Genomic DNA, 23,161 nt, shown 5'->3' with positions numbered 1-23,161 from the left:
ACTCAAGGGAGAGCCTGTGTCTCTTCCAGAATCCCCAGTCTCTCTTTTGTAAGCTGGCGGTCATGAGATGTAATGAGGACAAAGGTTTAAACAAATGTTGGTCCCTATCTGGGACCTCTGAAGTCACTTTTAATGGATTTGGGGATTTTACAGATTTAAAAAGGGGTGCCTGCTGTGGCCCATTTATAGACCTGTAGAGCGAAGAGAAGGAGATTAGTCACACTGGCGGCCGGAGTAGAAGCCGTTTTAAATTAGCTGCCCCGCTCTGCCTTGAGACTGATTTTCTGACTCTCAGTTTCACGCTTGGGTTCCAGCACTCAGATGAGAAGAGAGAGAAGGTGGAAGAGGAAGGGAGAGGAGGGGATAGAGCAGCGGCCACCACCACTCCCTGAGCGGGGGCAGAGTGGGTGGTTCCCCCCAGGTGGGCAAGGTGGGGGCCCCCTGGGTGTGCTGGGCAGGGGTGGAGTGTGCTGGGAGCACGCGGGAGGACTGCGCCTCTGCTCCTCGCGGTGTGGGGCAGCCCACTCAGGAGCCCCTTCCACTGTAGACTCCAGGAGGGTACTCTGAGCTAGGAATGCCTTCCTGAGCCTGGTTGGTGGGGGCTCTGAGGTCATTCCTCCAGGCCCTGAGTGGGCAGAGGGGAACGTGAGCACTAACCCAGGAGCGGGGACTAGGCTAAGCCCAGTACTCACAGCCTGGGGTAAGCCAGCCTCAAGACCCTCCAGGATGGTTTCAGCCTGGATTCGACTGCTTCTCCTGCCTGACCACTGCGCTCCTTCACAGGCCTCTGGCCGGCGAGTTCTCAGGATGTGCACAGGTTTCCTGCTTCCTTACCTTTGCACACCTTTGCTTATTCCTTTTGCCCAGAAAGTCTTTCCCAGCACATTTGACTCTCTTGAATTCCAGTCTCTCCCGCATGGCTAGGATCAAGCCCCTTCTCCCATTGCTCATCAAATGAACTCAGAGCACTGGTACTTTGCCCTGTGTTAAGGTCTTGTCCTAGCTCTGGATTGTATGTCCTTGAACGGTAGGTACCATATGTTTGTCACTTCTTGTCCTTATACACATCAGGTACTACATAAATGAAGGGAGGCATGAGGGACAACTGGAAGGGGCCTCGTTTTCTCCATGTTCAGGATGGGACTAGTCATAGCGGCCCCACAGGGCTGTGGGAACTCTGGTGCGATTCTGCCATGAGAGTCACCCCATCTCCTCCTTGCCCGCAGGGTCTCGCTCCGTCAGCGAGTCCTCTTGGACCCCGCAGCCTCCCTGTCCTGTGGCCTTTTGCCCCAGCCAATCTCTTCCCTCGGAAGCCATCCTTTCCTTGACCCTGCATCTCTCAGCCACCACCCCATCTCTGCCTCCTCTGAGGAAAATCGTCTTTCCCACCTCTCCAGCCCTCTGCAGACTGCCTCGGCCTTGCCTGGGCATAATCCCTTCAGCTTCAGGGACCCACAATTGGTGCTTCCTCCATTGGGAAATCTTTCCAGACTGTGCTTCCCTACCCTGACAGCCCCACAAAGCTGATTTAAGTGTCCAGGTGAGCAACTGTGTCCACCTAGGTTCACTACCCACAGTAGAGGGTTTTAGTACTCAACCATATCTGCTCTTTCCTTCTTCTGAGCACACAGAATATTCTGTTCCGCTCTTGCGGCAGCTAGGCTGGGAGCAGAGTGAAGAGCGTTACTTTGGGACAAAGCATTGCTTAGCAGTGCGGGATCTTCCAGGACTTTCTTCCCGTGCCCCATCCATCATGGCAGCTTATAATGAAATGGAGGTACCTCAGGTTCCAAGCAGTCTGGGTTACTGAGCCACTGACCTGAGAGTCGCCCAGATCACCGCAGGTTCTGTGAGCGAGATACCATCTTTTGTTGTGTCAAGTGACTAAGATTCGAGAGGTCTGTTGCCACAGCATAGCTAAGCCTTTACTCACTGATTTACTGATTAAAGAGTTGTTTTAAATGGGTTAATGGCTTGGTAAACTGTAAAGATCTCTGCACATTTTAGTTATTATTATTGCTGTCAAGTTGTAGCAGGGCTGGAGACATGATGTGGCTGGGAGAGTGGAGGAATGACCAGGGTATGCCATGGAGAAAAACTTCCTCTCATTTATGATTTGCCAAGGGCTTGCCCAGGATCTGTTTCCATATTTAATCTCTGATGAAAGGTTATAATGAATCTGGTGTCTGGTGCTACTGGCAGGAGATGGACCTTTCTTCCAGGTATTTACTTCCTGTGGTTGTGAAAGATAGGATGTATTTCTCCTGATTTTCCGCAATATAATATTTTAATATCAATTTGATACTGACTGGCTTCAGCCTCCAGCTTAACTGTATCTCTCCATCTTTGAGAGTGGTTGAATAAAATCACAATATGGCTTTGTTTCTTGAGCAAGAATCTGCTAAGCAGTCACCAGATGGAGCTGTTCCCTTGAAGGTCTGTGTGCAGGATTCTCAGGGCCTTTTCTTCTCAAAACCCTTCCCTGTTTGTCTCTCTTCTCCACAACTCTCTTTAACTCATGGTGCTATAGGGATAAATTGGCCCTGTTTAATGAATAGTTGTGATGTTGTTGCTAGTTGAATAGAAGGTAAGTAAATGAACTGTTACCTGATTCTTCTGCCTTCGTTACCCACCTTAATGGCCCTCAAGAGATTCCTCCACTTCCCTCCCATGGGCCAGTGAACATCAGTGGGAAAAGAGGGGCCTCCCCACCATTTTAGTCCACGCTGACTCTTCAGAATGACTCAGCTGGGGTGATTGGGCTGGACCAGAGAGAGGTGGACAGAGGTTTGAGTCTAGGCCTGGCCAGCTATTATCTTTGTGAAATTGGCCACAATGGTTGCTTCCTCAGGATCAGATTCCTCACCTTTAAATGGGGCGTCCATCATGGAGGATCACCCCAAAGGGCTTTGGGCCAAAGGATAATTGATAGAGATATAGTATTTAGTTATCACTGTGTTTGCGCTTTTTCCAAGAAGGGTCAAAGAAGGATGGAATAAAAAAGGTTCCTGCACACTCTTCCTTTTCTGGCTTTTTTGTTCAGCCCTTGAGGGGCTGGATTCTGTAGGGAGAGGGAGTGGTGCAGAGGAGTGGGCTTCCTAGGACTGGGGTTGGGAGAGGGCATAGCTGCTAGTATGCACAGGGAGGTGGGCCTAACCCTGGGGTCTGGGCTTTGTAGGGTTTCCAGGCTCAGGTGAGAAGCAAGGCCATTAAACAGCCTCAAATGGGAAAGGGACCAAAGACCCACAATGGCACCCTTGAATGCGTAGGCATCCAAGGACCTTCAGATGGCTCTAGGAGCCAGACCCAAGCATGGTTGATATTGAATTTCCAGCCAGACAGCAGGATGGGGTGTTTGAAATCAATATCTGATTTAAAGAAATAAGTGATTTTTTTCTTTTTGCACATCCAAGCTTGTGAAGTGAGAATGTCTCTCTCAGTACTGATAAGGGCCTCATATAAATGTGAGCTCTTGGATTGTTTTTCATGCTCACTGACTCTTGGTTGCAGCCATCCAAAAAATCAGATTCACAGGCATCTCTTCACAGGCATCTCTTCACCTTGTTATCCTTCACTCACCTTTGAACATACCAAAGACCTATCGCGCCTATAAATTTCTCAGTGGCCTAAGCACAAATGGGCATCCCCCAGGCTCTACTGCACTGACAGCCCACCTCACAGGATTTGGGAACCACCCACATCAATCTCATGAGGGGGCCATTAAAAGTGCCATTCCTGGGTCCCCGTTAGACCCACAGAAGTAGATGCTGGGGCTGGGTGGAGGGTGTTGGGAATTTGCATTTTAACAACATCCTCTGTGAATGTCACACACTCAAGAAAGTTTGTTAAGCTTTGCTCTAGAAGTGAAATGAAAGTGACACTATTATATTCCCTGCTGACAGCTGAGAAGAAAGATTTTCTGGGGAGTAGTAGTACTGGTTGTGACCATATGATCAATTGGATTATGATATTAATTGTTTTGTGCCATGGACTTAGCTGTTTGCGTCCAACTCCACTTCTGGATATAAATTGCTGATCCGGCCTCCTCAGAGCCCAGCAGAACTTCACTGAAGGAATAAGCAGTGTCTGGTACCTGCCTGATACCAGGCTAATGGGTTGACAGTTGCATTACCTCTAATCCCTGTGGCCATGGGCCCCTGGGGTCTATGTCATGAGCACTTCCTCTGTTTACAAGATGCAGGTGCTGGCAGGGTGCAGTGGCTCATGCCTGTAATCCCAACACTTTGGGAAGCTGAGGCGGGAGGATCATTTGAGGTCAGGAGTTTGAGACCAGCCTGGCCAATATGGTGAAACCCTGTCTCTACTAAAAGTACAAAAATTAGCCAGGTGTGGTGGCACAGGCCTGTAATCCCAGCTACTCTGGAGGCTGAGGCAGGAGAATCGCTTGAACCCAGGAGGCAGAGGTTGCAGTGAGCCAAGGTCGGGCCACTGCACTCCAGCCTGGGTGACAGAGCAAGACTCCATCTCAAAAATAAAATTAAAAAAAAAAAGTGCAGGTGCTGTCTGTTCTCTGACAGATGTATATGACAACATAAATTCATGACCAAGTTACCTCAATAGCAAAATTAGAATATTTTAATAGTAATATAATAGAACAAAGGTTTGGGAGTGCAACCAATCTTCTAGAACATGAAGGCTGGCATTCATTGTTCATAAACTCAGCTGAAGGCAGTGCCTTCCAAATGTGGTTAAATTGCCGTGGGAAAGACCAGGGTTAGTTGCAGGGCATCATTTTCCAAGCAGAACCATTTCAAATGCTAAAACTGGCCCCTGAGGTTACATTGAGCCTCCCTTCCTGAGTGAGATGTTTGGAAATGAGGTGGCTTTGGAAATAAGCCTGTCTGTAACAGTGGTTTCCACAAAGACTTCAGTCTCATGGCATTGGACTTTGTTTGGACACTGACATAAATATTTTGGCATATCACCATATGAGGCCTTCCCAGAGGTGGCTTCCAGTATGCTTCTGGAGGGGGTCTTCCAAGAAGAGTGGCACTTAAGGGTCATGTATGGCCATGACCCATGCCCAGCTGTTCCAGAGGACATGGTGAGACAGAGCTGTCTGGCAAAGGGCCAGGTGCAGAGTCAGTCTGGGGGCCATGGATGGCATGGATAGTCAGGTCAGGATCCTTCATGCCAATCTTTGGCTTCTTGCTGTCCCCACCTCTCCTCCTGCTCTCACCAACTCCCACACCCCCAGTCCCACACTGCCCACCGAGCACACCCTGGGAGAAGGCCCTAATGTAAATGGAGGGAGGTGAGGTAAGAGCTGAGGGAAGCTCGGTGGAGAACGCTGTATTAGCATTGCTTTGCACAAAGTCGGTCTCTGATAAATATATTTGTTGATGAACGGCCTCCTTCGTTGGCTTCTGTCTCTCACCCTCTATCACAGAGCAGCTGTGTCTCTCAACCCAGGCACCCACCTCTCTGGAGGCAGTGAGAAGAGGCTGAGAAAATGGTAATGGTATGAGCATGTTTGAAACCAGGAAAGCCAACCTGACTGGCTGTGTATTGTGGGCTGCAGCTTGCCATCCAGCTTGATGACAGTGGACATCCACTCTGCTTCATTACTTGCTTTGCCAACCTCTCTTCTGCCTCTACTCCTCGGAATACGGGCTGAAGTCCAGAAAGGGAAGTGCATGTGAAGCCACCTCATCTGCTGCCAGGGAGATGTGGGAGGTTCTTCCCAATACTCTGAGATGAGGGGGTCTCATCCCCACATTGAAGGGGTGGGAGGTTGGGCATTGGGACCATTTCATAGGCCTTCCTTGAGTCTTCACTGTGTTGTAGCTTTCTCAGTTTGAAACGTACCCCAGAAAGACAGGGATAACATGTGAGGATCTAAGGACAGAAAGTCCAGGGTTCATATGGACAGCACTTAGATGACCCATCCTTGGGGTTTCTCAGTCCCTGCTCTGGTGCCTGCATGCAGGTAATGGGCAGAGACTGTACTTCCCAACATGGCAGCATCCAGAATGGCCTCTAGGTACAGGAAGTGAGGATCTGACGGGGAGGGAGCCAGCCCCTCCCATAGTCTGTGCTGATGCCAAACCCAGGTGCGAAGGGGGCTACAGCCAGTCTCCCCAGTCTCCCAGGGGCTCTGGCTATTAATAACTCAGCCACTTCCTTCTTCCTCTCACCCCTGCTGCTCTGCAGGGTGTGGGCAGTCAGCGGGAGAGTGGAGCTGCCTGGCAAGAAGGGCAGATACCCTTTTTCTCTCTCCTTTTAGGATTCCCCCCAGGGCTGGTGAGGGGCCTGGCTGCCTCAGTGGGCATCCTCGATGGAGGACCCAGCACTGAAGTGAGCCTGGGCATCTGGGGGCCTCTTCCAAGGGGCCAGGGAAGACTCAGCCCCCCAGCTCTGGCCCATGCAGCCCAGGTGCACAGTGGCCCTGAGGAACTGTGGGGAGGACTCCGGGAGGAGGAGGTAGGGAAGGCAAATGAGGACTGGGATTTTCTTTCTTGTTTAAAAATACAAAAAGGAAATGACGTGTTAACATTAGTGAATATAGGCAGGTGTGGAAGAGGCAAAGTCCACTCTCTGGAGCAGGGCAGTGGCCCGGGCTGGGGTCAGATGAGGCCTGCCGCCTTCTGCACGTTGTACTCCTTGTTCTTCTTCACCCTCCAGCTGATGAAGCAAAGCAGCAGCATGCCCAGCGCCTTGTAGCCCATCTGCAGGCCCAGGTACCTGTGGTCAGGAGGAGGCAGGACCGGTGAGGGAGGGGGCTCTGCAGCCCACATCCCAGGGCCAGGACCACTGGGAAGAGCCACGTCATTCCCTCGCTGGCCCACGAAGGGTGTGGGCACCATCCAGGTGGGGATCACTTTCCTCATTTCTTTGACCCAAAAGGGAACAAAGCTGCAGGGAAGCAGGCAGGGAGTAGGCATGGGACTCCTAATCCAGGGCTCGTCATCCCTCCACTGGCTCTTTCCACAAGGCCAGAGGTGACCCGGCTGCCCCAGCCAGCCCCGGACGGTCCTGTCCTCCAAGCAGGGCCAGAAGGAGGACATCTTCTCGCTGCCCTCTTGGCCTGTCCCCTTTGCGGTCTTCTCTGCCACTCCCATACAATTTCCAGCCCCTGCCCAGTCCCCTCGAGCCCACCTTCCTGTGGTTTCTGGGCCATATGATGACGACAGCAGGTGAGGTGGCTGGAAGGGGTGCAGAACCCAATAGCACTGCAGCTGGACTTGGCCCATTGAGGCAGGTTGGTTCCCCTGCCCTGGACCTCTGCCAGGAGCCATGATGTGCCCCCACTCTGTCTCTGAGCAGCAGGAGGCTGACCCCCATTGTTCCACAGCCATGGCCTCTTCCTTGGGCTCCAGCTATCCCCGCCCCTTCTTTCTGCTGCTGCCCCTTCCAAAGGCTTTCAGGTCAGGGAAGTCCCTGGGTCTGCTGCCCCTTCCAAGGGCTTCTGGGTCATGGAAGTCCCTGGACGTCTCCCTGTGAGCCCTGAAATGCCTGTTATAGCAGCCCCTGCTCCCTGTCCATGGCAGGGCCGCAGAGGTGGCCCTTCATGTTCTCTTCCTCGGAAGCCTGACAGCCCCCACAGTAGCCACTGGACATATGACTACTGTCGTCTCAAGCCCAGGGCCTGGCTCTGGGACACACATACATGTTGGGCCCTCACCTGTCTCGGAGAGCATCGTTGTCGTAGTAGGCGCAGGCCCCTCGCCTCCCCAAGCAGAGTGAGTTCCACCGGATGCAGGAGTGGTCAATGGTGAGGCCATAGAGGGCTGGAGATGGCAGCCAGGCTGGAAGAGGGTTCAGAAAGCCCTGGTCAGGTGGAACTGCAGGCAGAGGTGCCCAGCAAGGGTGTGGGAGCCAAGTCCCCGACACAGTTCACATATATGAGAACGGCTCTGCCGCACCCATAGGCCTCACGGTGACTCTGGAAAGCAGAATAGCTTTCAGTGAAGCCTGAATTTCTCTTTCACCAGAAGGCTTAGGAGAGAAAAGGGACCTGGGCCATTCTTTCAAGGCAGAGTAAGTCACAGGGATCACCTTGATGCCAGCTCAGACATCCAACATAGTTCTCCTGAGATCAGCTCAGAGTGGAGATACACGGGCCTCCACTGCGTGGCAGGAGGCTCTCCAGGCATCGACTTCTCAGGTCCTCACACTGGCCCCGAGGTGTGGGTGCCCACTTTTTAGTGAAGAGGAAGGGGTTCTTGGCTGGGACACTGTAACACAGCCAAGAGAAGTCAAGGCCAGACTTTGAACCCTGGTTTATGGAGGTTTGAATCCCATGCACTTCCACCACACCAAACTGCCCTATTGGATTAGACAACACCCCTCTGCAGACCTCCCAATACCTGGCTGCTCAGAGCTTCTGCTCTGGGCCCCCGAACTTCCCAGCATCTGAGTGCTAAGATTTGGCTTGGCAGGGGCTATGCCTTCCTGGCTGTCTAATATTCCGGACGCCTACACTACCTGTGGGTAGTGTACCACTAGCTACAGCTCTAGGCAGTTACTGGACTGGGGAGGGGCTTGTCCAGGATTTACACCAAGGCTGGCCTATCCCATTCTCAGAACCACAGTGCTGAGAACAGCCTCCCAGACTTTGTTTAGGGCCCTGTGAGCAGCTGCTTCCAGAAGAAAGACAGACAATGTTCCACTTGTGGCACTGCCCACAAGTGGGAAACTCCAAGAAGAAGCCTCTCTACTCAGATCCTGCTCACTCTCGAGTCTCCAGGTGAACAGCGGGATGAAAACTGGCCAGACAGAGTGATATATGACACTTCCTTGTGTAGAAGCAAAGTCCAGAAACATTGTCAACCCAATGCCAATGGGTAATTTAAAACCTGTAATAGGAAGTCCTTTTTTCTACCCAAGAGTGGATTGTGTTCTTGGTGATAAATGGAACCTCGGCTCTGGTTTTTTTTTTTTTTTTTTTTTTGGCGGGTTCTTGTGAGGTGGAGGGTGGGCAATCTCGCCACTGCAACTCCCTCCGGTCCGCCATTCTCCCTCACCTCTCCGAGTGCTGGATACAGGCCCCCCCACGCCCGCTATTTTTTTTTTTAGTAGACAGTTCCGTGGTCTGATTCCTATCTGATCCGCCTCGCCCAATGTGGATCAACGTACCACCGGCCTGTTTTCTCATTGTGGTCCCACATTGAGTTATCTGAGCTCAAATGGAGAAACAAAGGCAGCGAGTGCTTCGAGCGGTGCGAGAGAGTCCGAGAGAGTCCTTGTTTTCAAGGTCATTTTCGAGGTTGCTGGAGGAAGCAGGAAAGGGCTCTTTGGAGCCTATCCTAGGTGCTGCATGGGCTGAGAGGAATGTGAGGTCTCTTTCCCAGCAGAAGTGTTAGAGAAAGTTAAGTTATAAATGAAAAGAAAGAGCTCTGATGACAACAGAGCCTCTGCCAGGAGGACAGGTAGATCCTCCCGCTCTGCTTCCTCTGTGTTTATAATGTAGGCAGCAGGAGCAGGGTCTGAAGGGGCTCTGCAGGGACTAGAGGAACAAGAAATCCCACTGAAAAAGCTGGTTCATTCCCATCGTCCAAACACTTCTCCCAACCTGGGGTTGGATTGGGCTCAGCAAGGGCTCCCGCTCACCTGGCCCCCAGTAGAGACATCACCAACACATCTCAAAATGGGGATGGAAGCCGCTGCAGGGTGTGGTGCTGACCTGGCTCCTGGGTAATGAGGCACAGTGGGCTATACATTATTTCAGCATTTATGGTCAGAAACAACACCTTATAGTAACTGAAGTTCCTCTTGCCGGAGTCTCCATATTCCCCTCTGTAGTTTGCACCCTTAATTAATACATCCTCAGTTCAATTAGGTCCCTTTACTACTGTGTGCCTGTCATTACAAGGATCTCTCTATTACTGCCTTGTGTTAAGTCTAGTGCACAGATATGTCAAGAAGGAACAGCCAGCGTGAGCAGTCCAGGAACGGGCCTGCATTGTGCCCCCAGCCCTCAGCCCAGGCACCCTGGGAGAGCACCCCTGCTGCCTCAAGCAGCTCGCCCTCCCGTGGGGCACTGCTGATCACTCGTGCACAGCTCCATTCCTCTGGTGGGCTCTGGACTGCTTGAGGGCAGGCAGGACTCACCAGCAGAGGGCCCCACATGGAAGAAACTTTTGCTGAATAGTTTTAGGAGGAGTGAATTTTGTGAAATGGAAAGGAAGCCAGGGCTGGGCTCAGCCGCTGTTCTGGCTTGGCAGGAATGCAAAGTTTTGTTCCTACAGTGAGTTTTGGGAGAAAGATTTAAAAATACCTGCCTTTAACACTCCATTAGGTATTCTCAGCTGTGTTCACTTTTCATTTTTCTTACATAACTTAGTTAGGAATGAATGCCATAGATGGAGTCTTTCCTAACCTCAAGCAATCTGGGAAACCGTCCACATGGATTTTGGCATCTGCCGTTGATTATGCACAGCTTCTCTTTGCCATGGAGATGAGATGGTGCTTCCTCCATCGCTACCCTGCACCCATAGCCCTCGGATGCCCCATTGCCTGGGGCCACTTCTTGGGAAGAGGGGTCTTAGACACTTACCCAGCAAGCGCATCAACAAGAACTGCACCCCGATGGCAAATGACTTTTCCTCCTGGTTCACCACACTGAAAAGGCAGACAGCAAATCAGCAGCGGGAGGATTCAGGGCTGCACGATCCCTTGGGTAAGGGGCAGCCAGCCTCAGGGCGGGTCAGAACCTGCCCTCATGTGGCCTGATGAGCCCGCTGGTGACCGGGTTCACCTGGGCTGAATGCTCTAGTTCTTTACGTCAGTGGCCTCAAAGCGTGGTCCCTGGATCATCAGCATCCCCTGGGAACTTGTTAGATATGCAGATTTTCAGGCCCATCCCCGACTTACTGAGTCAGAAAGTCTGGGGATGGGGCCCAGCAATCTGTATTTTACCTCCAGGAGATTCTGATGCACCACTGAGAACCACTGGTCTGTGTGATTTTCAGGGCTGCCCAGAGCCCCCTTCAAGAAGCAGAGGGCAGTAGAGGCTAGGAGTGGAGAGAAGGATGCTGTGGGTGTGTTGATAGCAGCAGGTCTGAACAACTCCCACAGAATGTCTTATACCAGTAAAAGACAGCCCTGCTGCAAAGTGTAATTAGGGCGCTTTGGCTGCAGGCTTCTGTGCACAGCTAAAAGAATTCCCTACCCCGGGCTAGCTCTGTGGGTGTGTGCATACAACTCCACCCTCAGAAAGGTCCCATGTTTGGCTTAATGCTCTGCTGCAGCTGTCTGGAAATTCTTAATTTTTGAGCCAGGGGCTTTACATTTTCATTTGCAATAGGTCCTGCAAATTAGGTAGCCGGTCCTGCCCCTAACCATCTTCCTTCAGGAGAGGAAAATGTGTTTGGCTGAGGAAGGAGATTCAGAGAGAACCGGGGACGGCCCTGCCATCCCGGCTGGAGAGTGGAGAGAGGGAGGACACCCCCACACAAGGTCGGGAGCCAGCAGCTGGCCAGCAGAGGCACCTGATGAGTGACTTGACTCCAGGACTCTCTGTGCTCTGAGCACACACACTCCCGGTGGGTGCTTGTCAGGAAGAGCCTTCAGTACTAGGGGACGGTGAGGAAGGGAGCTCAGAAGTAATCCCCAGGCCTCTACCTGTGGTTTGTTTCACCAGCACCATCACAGTTCCACTAGCAAACTGGAAAGGGACCATTGCCCAGCCCCCCTGAGGGATGGCCCGGTGAGACAAATACTCACCGGGGCAGGGGAAGAGGCACCCCTTGGGACCCCCAATGCAAAGTGTCTCAAATCCTGTTGTGCCTACAGATCCCTCCAGTGGTCCAGTCCATAATAGATGCCTGCCTTGTCTTGGCCCTTGCCCTGGGCAGACTCCCCTAGATTCTCAGTGAAATGGGACTTGGCCACCCCAATTTGGCTTTTGATTGAGATCTTGGGCCCCTTCTAGTCTCTGTGCCATGTGGCCCTGAATGAAAGCTGGCTTTCTGACCTCTGTTTCTCCTTCCACATTTTCAGCTAGCCTTCACTTCCAGCTTGTGTTCCCATGGCTAAATGGGGGCCAGGACTCATACAAATAATGCTTGGGTCACCTACAAAGTCATCTTTTTTTTTTTTTTTTTCTGAGACAGAGTCTCATTCTGTCACCCAGGCTGGAGTGCAGTGGCCCAGTCTTGGCTCGCTGCAACCTCCACTTCCCAGGTTCAAGCAATTCTCCTGCCTCAGCCTCCCGAGTAGCTGGGACTTCAGGCGCCCATCACCATGCCCGGCTAACTTTTGTATTTTTAGTAGAGACAGGGTTTCACCATGTTGGCCAGGCTGGTCTTGAACGCCTGACCTCAGGTGGTCCACCCACCTCAGCCCCCGAAAGTGCTGGGATTACAGGTGTGAGCCACCACACCCGGCCTATGAAGTCATCTTTAAGCCTCTCCTTCTTCACAATAAATAGCATCAATTCTGTCATCTTTCCCAGTGGGATTTATCTTTAAATCGTTGTGGGATCCTGGGGCCTCCTCTCCATCCCCTACCCCCACTCGACCTAGAAAGGAGAGATTTTCTAGAGAAACCCACCCTGTGGTTGAAATGATGCTCTGTTCTTCACGACCTCCTCGTACCTAGGGTTTGACAGGAGTCCTTTGGGAGGTGATTTGACAGGGATTGCCCTTCTCCCTGCTGCAGAGGGTCTTGCCAGGGAGATTTTCTTACCCTGTGCCCTCTCCTCATCATGGCCTCATGTAGTTTTATGTCAGGGCTAGAGGGTCCACTGTGGTCCATCTGACCCAAGGTGCAAGAAGGGAAGCCCGCTGAAGAGTCTCAGGTGAAGGTGTCAGTGCTTTAAATGCGCAGGATGGGGAGCGGTAGAGAAGGGGGTGACAGTGGTGTCAGGGGAGGCAACATGCCGTGGGTTCCAAGCATCCCTGCACCTTCTTGCTGAGTAAGCTCAAAATGCAAGGTCCTGACTACTGTTTTCCTGCGCCATTTCTCAGGGTTGTAGTTGCAATGAGCAACTCTGAGGCATGAGTTAACGTTTCCTCCAAGACCAGGAGCAGCGGTGCTCACTGCTCACCATAGAAGTGGTGGCTCTTCTATGCTCAGTGTTCTTGCAAAGTGTACACCTGGGCCTCTCTGTGTCACCCCTGTAGGATTTGGGGGGCAAGGATAACTGGCACACCCTAAGTTTTGTGCTGCTTTCTGTGCTGTAATAAGGTATTTTGTCTTTGACCCAGGAGCCTCACATCTTCTGCCAGCATCCTTGAAATAGGAGTTTGATTTGACAGCTTTCATGCTAACTTGATAGCTCACTTATAAATAGGGTAAAATCCCAGATCCCAACGAGTGGCTGCATCTGCTCCTTCCTTTTCTCCTAGCCTTCTGGGGAAAATAGGTCACAGACACCTAGCTAGCTGTGAATTATTATTATTATTATTATTTGATTAATAGTGATAATTAACCAATATATAGAACACCTTATATTTACAAAGCAATTTAGCATATAATCCTGACACCAACCCTTTGGGGTCGATATCATGATCATCATTTCGTGAATAAGGAGACTGAGGCTCAGTGAGGTTAGGCAACACCCTAACACAGCCAGTATGTGGCAGAGCAGGGACTTTGATCCTGGCACCGGGAGTCCAAATCCTGTGTTTTTGCCCTCTCTGCTTGCGAGGTGAGTGAGGACAGGAGGGAGGGCAGCCGGGGTGGGTTAGGTGAATTTGGTACAAATGTTGTTTTCTCCTTGCAGCCAGTGAGGTGAAGAGGGGGTCATACCCAGTGAAAACCTCAGAGGCATTCATTGCCAGCTGCCAGCTGTAACGGGACACCCCGCTCCTCCCCTCCAGCTCTGGCCAGCCGCTCCCTTCCTGACCTGGGGACTTGGTCCTGGAGCCAATCATACCGGGATTTTCTCATTTTCATCCTTTTCCATAGCCCTCACTCTGACTCTGAAACTTTCCACATTTTCCTGCCTTGGTTTTATGCATCCAACTAAATTCTCTTTGCTCTTCTCATTTCTTTTAGGATTTAAAAATAAGCAAACCTACAGGCATTTCCAGGTGTGGAGCCAGGCAGCCTGGCTTCAACACATGGCTCAGCCATTCACTGGCTCTGCCATACTAGGCTAGTGATTTTTTTTTAATTATTTTTTTTGAGACGGAGTCTTACTCTGTCACCCAGGCTGGAGTGCTGTGGCACAATCTTGGCTCACTGCAACTTCCGCCTCCCTGGTTCAAGTGATTCTTCTGCCTCAGCCTCCCAAGAAGCTGGGACTACAGGCACCGGCCACCACGCCCAGCTAATTTTTGTATTTTTAGTAGGGACGGGGTTTTGCCATGTTGGCCAGGCTGGTCTTGAACTCCTGACCTCAGGTGATCTGCCCGCCTTGGCCTCCCAAAGTGCTGGGGTCACAGGCGTGAGCCACCGCGCCCAGCCTAGGCTTGTGATTTAACCTCCAATGTGCAGAGTGGAGGCGCCAACAGGGCCTGTATCACATAGACGCTGTGGGACTGAATGAGGCCCTGCAATGAGGAGCTCAGCACAGAGCCTCCCCGGGCAGGGCTCCCAGCACTGTTGCCATTAGTATTATTTCCCCTCAGCAAAAGAACCTTGCACATTGTCATTCAAAGGACTCTGAGAGCCAGAAAAGGGGGGAGAGATGAGAAACAGACAACTAGGCACAAAGTCAAAGGGAGATGTGGGGAAGGAGAAGCCACGCCCCAGACCCACAGAGGTTTGCCACTCACCGCAGAACCATCATGTAGAGGGGGTTGTGGGAGATGCAGGCTATCAGGGACACGAAGGAGATGAGGAAGATGGCCGGGAGCAGGAAGTGGGCACAGGGGACAGGGCACGATCCTGTCTTTGCTGAAGCAGATCCCCCGGTCACACAGCTGCAGTTCAAATAGATCTTGAAGAGGAAGGGGAGGGAAAAGGGGGAAAATTTGTTATTATTTCACTTTCACACACTTCAGATGTCTGCAGCAGCTCTTGCTGGAGACTTAGGTTTCAACCCTTGTGTCCTCTGGGTCTGGTTCCCAGGGAAGCTGGGTGAGCCTGAGGCCAGGTGAGGGTTTCAAGCTGCCCCAGGGGTCCCACCTCTGTCATTGTTTGGGCAACAGAAACCATCTTCTGGGATGGGCTGGGCTCCTCCAGAAGTCACATCTGCCTCTGGATGCCCAGGATCACTGCCAGGCTAGGCCCCCAACCCCCAGCTTGGAGCCAGGGGCCCAGGAGGGCTGTCCTTTGGGCCAGGCCCCCCGTGCCCAGCAGTGGTGGTTTTGCAGATTGTTGTTTTTGCTGTTTGTGTGTTTATTGCAGAGGGAGGCATAAGCAGTAGGAGGGCAAGGGGAACACAGTGGAATTCCCTGGGTTCTGATTCTGTCAGGCCTTTGCTGGAGCTCCCTGTCTGAAAGGAACTCCTGCCTAGAAGGGACTCCAGAGAAGGAGGCCCCTGTCTCAAGTCTGCAAGTCCATATGGCTCAATACTGTTGTCCAACTCACTTTGGTGGCTACTGCCCTGGTCTGGTGGTCTTCACCTTCCTTCGCTGCCCTCGTCAGATGGCCCAGCCTGTGACAATTTCAGCGTCCGAGCAGTTACAGGACTAATATTGGAACTAATGGACTAGTATGTTTTCTTCTGCCGACGGTGGTAACTATGCACCCTCTTCACCTGGCCCCTAGGAAACTCCAAAGTCAGTTATATACAATATTGCTGTTACTTTCCTCAGTCTGGATTTTTTAAATAGAGATGTTTTTCTTTATAATTTACTGATTTTTTTCTTGATATTTTGCTACTGGGTTTTTGTCTTGAGGTATGTATGCTGTTATGGGAAACTTGCCAATATTATTTCTGGAAGTAGGTGACTCAGAGGTAAGTTAACAGAGATAAGAAAACCACAGAAGCCACCACAACTGGAAGGCAACTCAAAGAGCATCTTGTCCAAGTTCCTTGTCCTTCCTCTGCCTGGGAGCCACGCTTCTTTGCCCGCAGAGGTGGCAGTGGCAGCAGCCTTGCCCTGTCCTTTCAGAGGAGGTTGGTAAGTAGGCACTAGCCTTGCCCATCCCATCCATACAGGCTTAAGGGAATAAGGCATGTTCCTAGATTACGCTAACTGCACTGTCTTCTCACTGCTCAGCAGTTCCTAAGCCTGGCCTGCCTGGCTCTGGCTCCTGCGTGCTCCCTGGCCAGCTGGATGTGACACTCCTCCTACAGCACCAAGCCTGGCCTTTTCTCTTCTTTCCTACAGCATGCCCAGTACATTCATGCCCTTGGGACTTGCACTTGCTGCTCCCTTTATCTGGAATGCATTGCTCCTGGTGTGCATACAATTCTGTTCTTCTGGTTGTTCAGTTCTAATGTCACGCTCTCCCGGAGGCCCCTGGGAACTCTCCACCCTATTAAGTCCTTCCATAGCATGGGTTACTTTCTAGAATTATCCTGTGTGTTGATTTGATAGAATGCACACTCCATGAGAACAGGGATCTTGTCTGATGGGTTCACCATCACATCCTCCACACTCACGGCTGTGCCCAGTGTTCTGTTTATTGAATAACCAAACAAATGACTCAAGTCAGTTTGCTGCTGGCTGATCCTAGGAGGTGTGGAGCCACAGAAAAAAGGACTGTATTTTGCCAAGTGAGTCCAGTGAATGGAGGTTGCCCAAGTGGAATGCTGGTGGCCAGAAGATACATGGCTTTGAATAGAAGTGCCCCAGACTGAGGCAGAGCCCTGGGTTCAAGTCCCAGGCCAGCCTAAAATAGCTGCATGACTTCAGGCCAGCCATGTGGCCACACCTGGGAGCTGAGGGGTTGAACCAAATGCCCTCAGCCACTGCTTCTGGCTCTACCCTTCCAGGTCCGTGTCACAGAAGCCTAATGCCCTCGATTTATCTGGGCCACGGCCAGCCTGCAGGACCCAGAGATGCCCATGAGGATCCCTCAGGATGGGGTTCAAAGGCCTCAGCCGAAGGAGTGCTTTGACTGGTTTCTGCTCTGAGAAGTTAGGCCTCAAGAATGTGAATTTGTTGGACATCAGCCAGTCTTTAATTGACTATGGGCTGTCAGCATCTGGTCATGACCCCAGGGTAGGGAGGTAGAGAGAGGTTGGATGTGGCTCAGAGGAGGCCAGGATGCTGGCAATGAGTGTGTGTATGGAGCCCCGCCTATCCTGGAGCCGAGAATCAGTCTTTGAGGGCATGCACTGAGCTCCGAGATCCTGTGGGGCTCCTTTTGCCTCTGGACCCTGGCTGCCCTTACCAGTTGCTTGGAGGTTGCAGAGCTCATGTTGATGTTGCTGCAGCCGGCGTGGCAAGGGGAGAGGTACTCGATTCCATTGTCCCCACAGACTGGGTGGAAGATAGAATCTGGGCACGAGCAGTCCCTGCGGCAGGCAGGAGACTGCGGATGTATAGAACTTGATGTGCTGCCAGCAAAAGAGGAAACGGGGAGTCAAACAAAGCAAGACCAAAGAAAAACCCTACACTCCAGCCCAGTGTGAGTTCCTGGCCTGGTGAGTGTGTCTGTGCATCTTTATTTCTTTTGGGCCAGTGCCACCCTGGGATCTGAATTATGCCTGGTGGAGCCAACAGTGAATTTGCCACTGTTTAGTGGTCACGGCATCTCTCCATTTCTTCTGCCACTGGGAGCCCAAATCCACTAACTATGCGCGGGGAAGACCTGGCTGGTGAATTCCCTGCCACAGTAGGCGTCAAGACAACCAACCAACCAAAAAGGGCAGCTGCAACGGGCAGGTCACAGACAATATTCGCCTTCCCTCTTCTTCAGCTGGAAAAACAGTGGCTGGGACCGCTGAGGCAATCCAGGATTTAGTTTGCTGTCTGTCTCCTGGCTTAATGTAGACCTTGCCCAGAGTTACTCCATCCCCTTGAGCTTCAACCAGAGGGATTTCACTGGTTGATCTCACTGTTCCCACTGTTCCCTGGTATCTGATATTCATGACCTTCTTCAGGAAGGATTGGGAAAGGAGCTGACAAACCACTGTCCAGATATTTCACTAGTATAATTATACGAATGAGAGTTCATCTCATGTGCCAGGCACTGTGCCCGGGGGCTTTACATGCACAATCATCACAATGAGTCTACAGTGAATTATTTGCCTTTGTGGATTAGAAAACCAAAGCTTAGATAAGGTAAGTAACTTCCCCCAACTAGTAAGGAGCACTGGTATACAGTCCAGGCCTGTCTGAAGACAAAGCCATGTGCTAAACTCCCAGTGGACGCTGCCAAAAGGCCCAAAGGCTTCTCGGCTTTTCTCAATCCACAGTCAGCCTGCAGAAGTGCCGTACAGACCAGGGGTGAGCTCCCTACCCCGAGCAACCCTCCTTCCCCCAAACCCCTTCTCTCTTTCACCCACCAAAGACAGAGGAGGTCATTTCAAAGAAAAAGAAAATAGAGAAAATACCAGGGCTGAAAGGTACAGCATCTCCAAATGTTGCAACTTCATTAGGCAAAGTCGAAAAAAAAGCTTGTTGACAGGTGGCACCCAGGAAAAAAAAATGCCCCTTGGTTGGCATCCTCCCCCTCACAGGGCTCTGAAGCTCTTCCTGAGCGTAAAGCCAAAGTTAACACTGTGACCCATATTGTTGTCTGCAAACCAACAGGCAGACTTTACCTGCCCTCCTCCTCACCTGCCCTAATTTTTCAAGTCTGCCATCACTCTCATTATTCTTCTCCAGATCTTTTCAAGTCTCCTTTCATCTCTCTTCAGCAGCTCAATGAAACTGAAATTCTAGCCAGCACAGAGCTGATGCTAAACATAGCTTATTTCCTGGTTCCTGTGGCTCGCAGCCCTACAAATTCATCCTGAAATCAAACAAATTAGTTTTTGGTGCTTCTTAAGAAAACAGAACTCTAACCCTGATTGCTGGTGGCCCGGTAAGAGCCTTTGATCTCTTCTTATAATGGAGCAGACCATTCAAGACCTGATTTTCTAAGTTGCCACGTGAGAGATCAGATCAAAAGTGGGCCGGGAGGGGTGGCTCATGCCTGTAATTTCAGCACTTTGGGAGGATGTGGCAGGCAGATCACTTGAGGTCAGGAGTTTATGACCAGCCTGGCCAACATGGTGAAACCCCGCCTCAACTAAAAATACAAAAATTAGCCGGGTGTGGTGGTGCACACCTGTAATCCCAGCTACTTGAGAGGCTGAGGCATGAGAGTTGCTTGAACCTGAGAGAATCACTTGAACCTGGGAGGTGGAGTTTGCAGTGAGCCAAGATCACATCACTGCATGACAGCCTGGGTGACGGAGTGAGACTCTGTCTCAAAAAAAAAAAAAAAAAAAAAAAAGTGTACAGCAGAGAAGAGAGTTAAGGAAGCAGGAAGGAAGATGTGTAACAGCCAGATCTAGGCCCTGGCCTTAGCAAAGGGGATCTCTCTACCCTTTATTCCCATTACCTAGAGGGGTAGACTTCGGCCACAGTTGGGGTGGAGCATCCCATGAAGAACAGAGGAACACAAAGGATCATGGAGATGGTGATGATGGTGGTAGCCACGCGGGGAATGGTTTGCAGAGAGAAAACAAAGCGCTTCATGAGGATTCCTCCAAACAGCATCCCCAAAGCTGCAGCAGGGAGGTTCACAGCACCTATAAGTAGAAGGAAGGAGGTGATCCAGGTGCACAGGCCTGGGACTGCATGTGGGTTACAAACACTGAGCTGGATCACTGAGAAGTAAGCATGGCTTCAGGAAGGAACATTTGGTATGTTAAATTGTAATCGAAATAGCTGACATTAATTGAGCATTTACTGCTTGCCAGGCACATCTAGAGAAATATCTTGAGACAAGATTGCCTTGCCTATACAAAAAATACAGAAGTGGGGTTCTTGCAGCTTAAGAGATGTGGGTTGAATATGCATTTATTAAGCACATTTCATTCCTTGGGGCCTCTTTGCATGGGACTGCATGGGGTTAGCAACACAAGAGTGATGACCCCCATGTACCAGTCAGAGATGGAAGGCCAGAGGGGTAAAGCCACAGCCAAGGACCAGCCAGGGGGTGCATGGGAGTCACCCTCAAATCTCATGCACTGATCACCTTGCCAACTCCATATGGTTAAACTCACCTGTGGGTTGGGCCCAGGGATTTCCTAGGGTACTTGGTGGGACCACATCTGTAGTTCTCAATACAGTTGAAAAAATACTACTGCTGGGCCCCACCTCCAGAGATTGTGGTTTCGTTAACCTGGGGTAGGGCTGGGCATCTGTGTTTTGTAAAGCTCTCCAGAGGAGCCTCTGGTGCAGCCTGGGTTGAGAATCACTGGACCATATACTCTCTAATCAAAGCAAATATATTCAGATCCCTGGGGAAGAAGAGAAAATCCAGGAGGCATTTTGTCTAACCTCAAATTCAACCTTCCCTCTTTCCTGTGTTGTTCCTGATGATGTCAGGGCCTTTGGGAAGCTGTCAGACTTCCAGCCCCTTTACAGGGAGGAAGGCAGCCCCCAGCCTCCACCCACTCCTGACTGGAAGGGGTCAGAAGTCTGCCAAGAACTTTCTAGACTGCCAACCAGGAAAACCGTCCTTAAAATTCTTTCTCCTGGGCAGCCCTCCTCCGGCCCCTGCCTGGGTCTGGTCTGGCCTGCGCCCATCCCTGGATGGGTGGCTGGAGTGCCTGCCTCCTGGCCCAGGCAAGCCCTGCGGATCCTGCAGCACCCTCTGGGCTCACCAATGAGGAAGTTGGCATAGGCTGCTGAGGTGCCATACTGCTTCTCCAGGAACTTGTTGAGGAAGGTGGAGAGGCCAGCAATGACGGAGGAGAAGGTGCACTGGGCCAGGACCACCAGGACGAAGAGCGGGTTCATCAGGAGCCTCAGAAAGATGCGGGGAAACCCTGTGAACAGACCGGCGTCGAGGCTCTGGCAGAACCCCTGGGCTGCAGGCACACCTAGGGGATGGGCCAGTTACCGGCCCTCTGCTCCTACTGCCCCTTACCACACACAACACCACAGAGGCTGGGGTCCCCCTGGCCACTATCCCCTCCCCCGCACTGTGCCAGCCCACCCAGGGCTGTAGGGTCAGTTACGTTTAATGAAATCCACAAGGGAGCCTCTTGACTTGGCGTCCTCCAACTTCCTTGCTTCATCTGTTGTGGCAGGAGCCCTCTGAAGGCAATAAAAGGGGTGAGTGTTCACAGCCCAGGCGCACTGTAGCCACCCTTCCCTGGGCCCTTGAGTCTCTGGCCTCGGAGGCTCAGGGCTGGGCGGAGGTGAGCCACCCCAGGCGTGTGTGCATGGGAGGGCATCCAGAGAATGCTCTCTTGAAGCAAACAGCACCTGCATTTCCGTGAGTCCGGTGTTTTGGCCGACAATCAGAACACATCTATGCCAATGCCTCCCATGACACCTGTGGGCATATTATTTCATATCTAACTTTCCCATGACTGTTGCCAAAGGTGTCTTCCTGGACCCCACCCCTCACCCCCATCTGTCATGGCTATGCTTCTCCCCTACCCTCACATCCCAGGGGATACTGGCTTCCAGGACCCTCTGGTTTAGAATGCCATGTTTCCAGCCCCACTCTCCTCCGGCTTTCTATCTCCTCTCCGGGATTCTTGCTTCCTCCTGAGCCTAAAGGTGAGTGCTGCTCAAGGCTCTTTCCTAAACCTTTACCTGCACTTTCTTGGGTATACTACCCCAGGGAACCTTCCTGCTTCTTCTGACCTCGTCAGCTCCAGCCTAAGGCCCTGCAGCTCTGAACTACCTTTCAGATGCAAGGCCCCGGGGCTCTGACAGCATTAGGATCCTGCTGGGAACTCATTGCCAGGAATAGGCTCTCCCATTCACTGAGTGCTTACTCCCTGCTGGGCCCGTGCCCAGTATTCATATGCTTTGTCTCATTCCTCACAACTCTTTTCCATATCGCTACTCTAATTAGCTGGAGCACTGTAAAGAAGAGGAAGCTTAGGAACAAAGAAACTTGGCGAAGATCACTCAGCTAGGTCATTGTTTTTTATTTTTTATTTTTATTTTTTTAGAGGCAGGGTCTCACTCCGTCACCCAGGCTGGTGTGCAGTGGTGCAGTCATAGCTCACTGCAGCCTTGAACTCGTGGGCTCAAGTGATTCTCCCACCTCAGCCTCCCAAGTAGGTGGGACTACATGCACTCAACATCATGCTCAGCTAAGTTTTTAAAAAAATTTTTTTTGTAGAGATGGGGTCTTGCTATGTTGCCCAGGGTGGTCTTGAACTTCATTCCTTCCCTACCCACCAATCTCAACCTGGGCTCAAGCAATCCTCCTGCCTTGGCCTCCTAAAGTGTGAGATTACACACCTGGCCAACTCAGCTGGTTTATAAGTAGCACAGCTGCATTCAAACCCAGGTCTGCCTGACCCCAGCACCTGCATGATGTGTAGCCAATGTCTGAAATTCCTGCTCAAGACAAGCTGAGGTCCTCCCACCCCTGCCCCTCTCCCCCCGGCTGGGCCTAGATTTTATATACCTCATTGTCAAACATTGAGCTCTATTTTGGGACTTGAAGCCTAGGCATAAACTTTAGCTCCTTCTTCTCCTCCAAGTCAGCTCACTGCTGAGCCCTTCTGGGCATCCACCCTAGGAATGTCTATCCTTATCTTTGCCCTGTCCCAGCTCTCCGACAACCATTGCTGCATTCCCCATCTCTCACCTGGTCTTTGCACTGGCCTCTTCAGATCTCCAGCCTCCATTCCTTCCCTACCCCCTAAACTCAGCCTAGCTGCCATATTGCCACCCAAGTGGCCACCCAGTCACTGCAGTGCTCCAGAACTTCATGGAATTAGAACAATCTTTAGACCCTTCAGCTTAACATCAAGATCAAGCCCCTACCCAGACTTCTCTTCCTTGCTCTCCATTCTCATCCTTCCCTGATTCCTTTCCCCAGCAGGTATGACTGGAAGATGCTTGGAAGGTCCTCTGCTCAAAATATGCTCCAGTCTCAGCCACCCTCACACTCTTCCATGGTAGGAATCTCTTCCTACTCAGTTTTTCAGGTTCAAACACTGATAGGCCCTATTAAATGTAAAAGTTGACTGTACCAGGTTGCAGACTTGGCTTTTATTGGCTCTTAATTCTTTAGCTCAATTTAGATAAGCTCAGTGTTTCCCAAACTGTTCCCTGGAGGTCTCCTGATCCTTGAGATGCTAACATGGTACGGGTACACATAGGAGATACCACCTTTTGGAAATTCACCAACACCCTCACCTCTCAAAGCCTCTGGGAAGTCC

General features: G+C 51.4%; 1 protein-coding gene and 1 non-coding gene across 2 annotated transcripts in view; both read right to left on the bottom strand.

Moving 5' to 3' along the window:
- Window positions 1–246: 246 nt before the first annotated feature.
- On the bottom strand, window positions 247–2,885 carry LOC100590756. The gene is made up of 2 exons (XR_004031245.1): window positions 2,867–2,885; window positions 247–829 (listed from the first exon to the last, which is right to left on the bottom strand). It is a non-coding gene; the product is annotated as an uncharacterized protein C3orf36 (transcript).
- A 1,684-nt stretch (window positions 2,886–4,569) lies between these two features.
- Window positions 4,570–23,161, bottom strand: part of SLCO2A1 (solute carrier organic anion transporter family member 2A1) — a 98,232-nt gene continuing 79,640 nt past the window's right edge. The window contains exons 7-14 of the mRNA XM_030816807.1: window positions 20,987–21,065; window positions 20,630–20,794; window positions 19,360–19,549; window positions 17,200–17,365; window positions 14,688–14,851; window positions 10,520–10,584; window positions 7,646–7,769; window positions 4,570–6,705 (exon numbers count right to left, since the gene is read on the bottom strand). Of these exons, the coding sequence (XP_030672667.1) occupies window positions 6,588–6,705; window positions 7,646–7,769; window positions 10,520–10,584; window positions 14,688–14,851; window positions 17,200–17,365; window positions 19,360–19,549; window positions 20,630–20,794; window positions 20,987–21,065 (1,071 nt within the window). The 3' untranslated portion in view covers window positions 4,570–6,587. The remainder of the gene's footprint in view (window positions 6,706–7,645; window positions 7,770–10,519; window positions 10,585–14,687; window positions 14,852–17,199; window positions 17,366–19,359; window positions 19,550–20,629; window positions 20,795–20,986; window positions 21,066–23,161) is intronic.

This window comes from Nomascus leucogenys, chromosome 8, assembly GCF_006542625.1.
Source record: "Nomascus leucogenys isolate Asia chromosome 8, Asia_NLE_v1, whole genome shotgun sequence".
NCBI lineage: Eukaryota > Metazoa > Chordata > Mammalia > Primates > Hylobatidae > Nomascus > Nomascus leucogenys.
The sequence above is the reverse complement of the archived record's forward strand: the minus strand, read 5'-3'. Positions and strand labels throughout refer to the sequence as shown.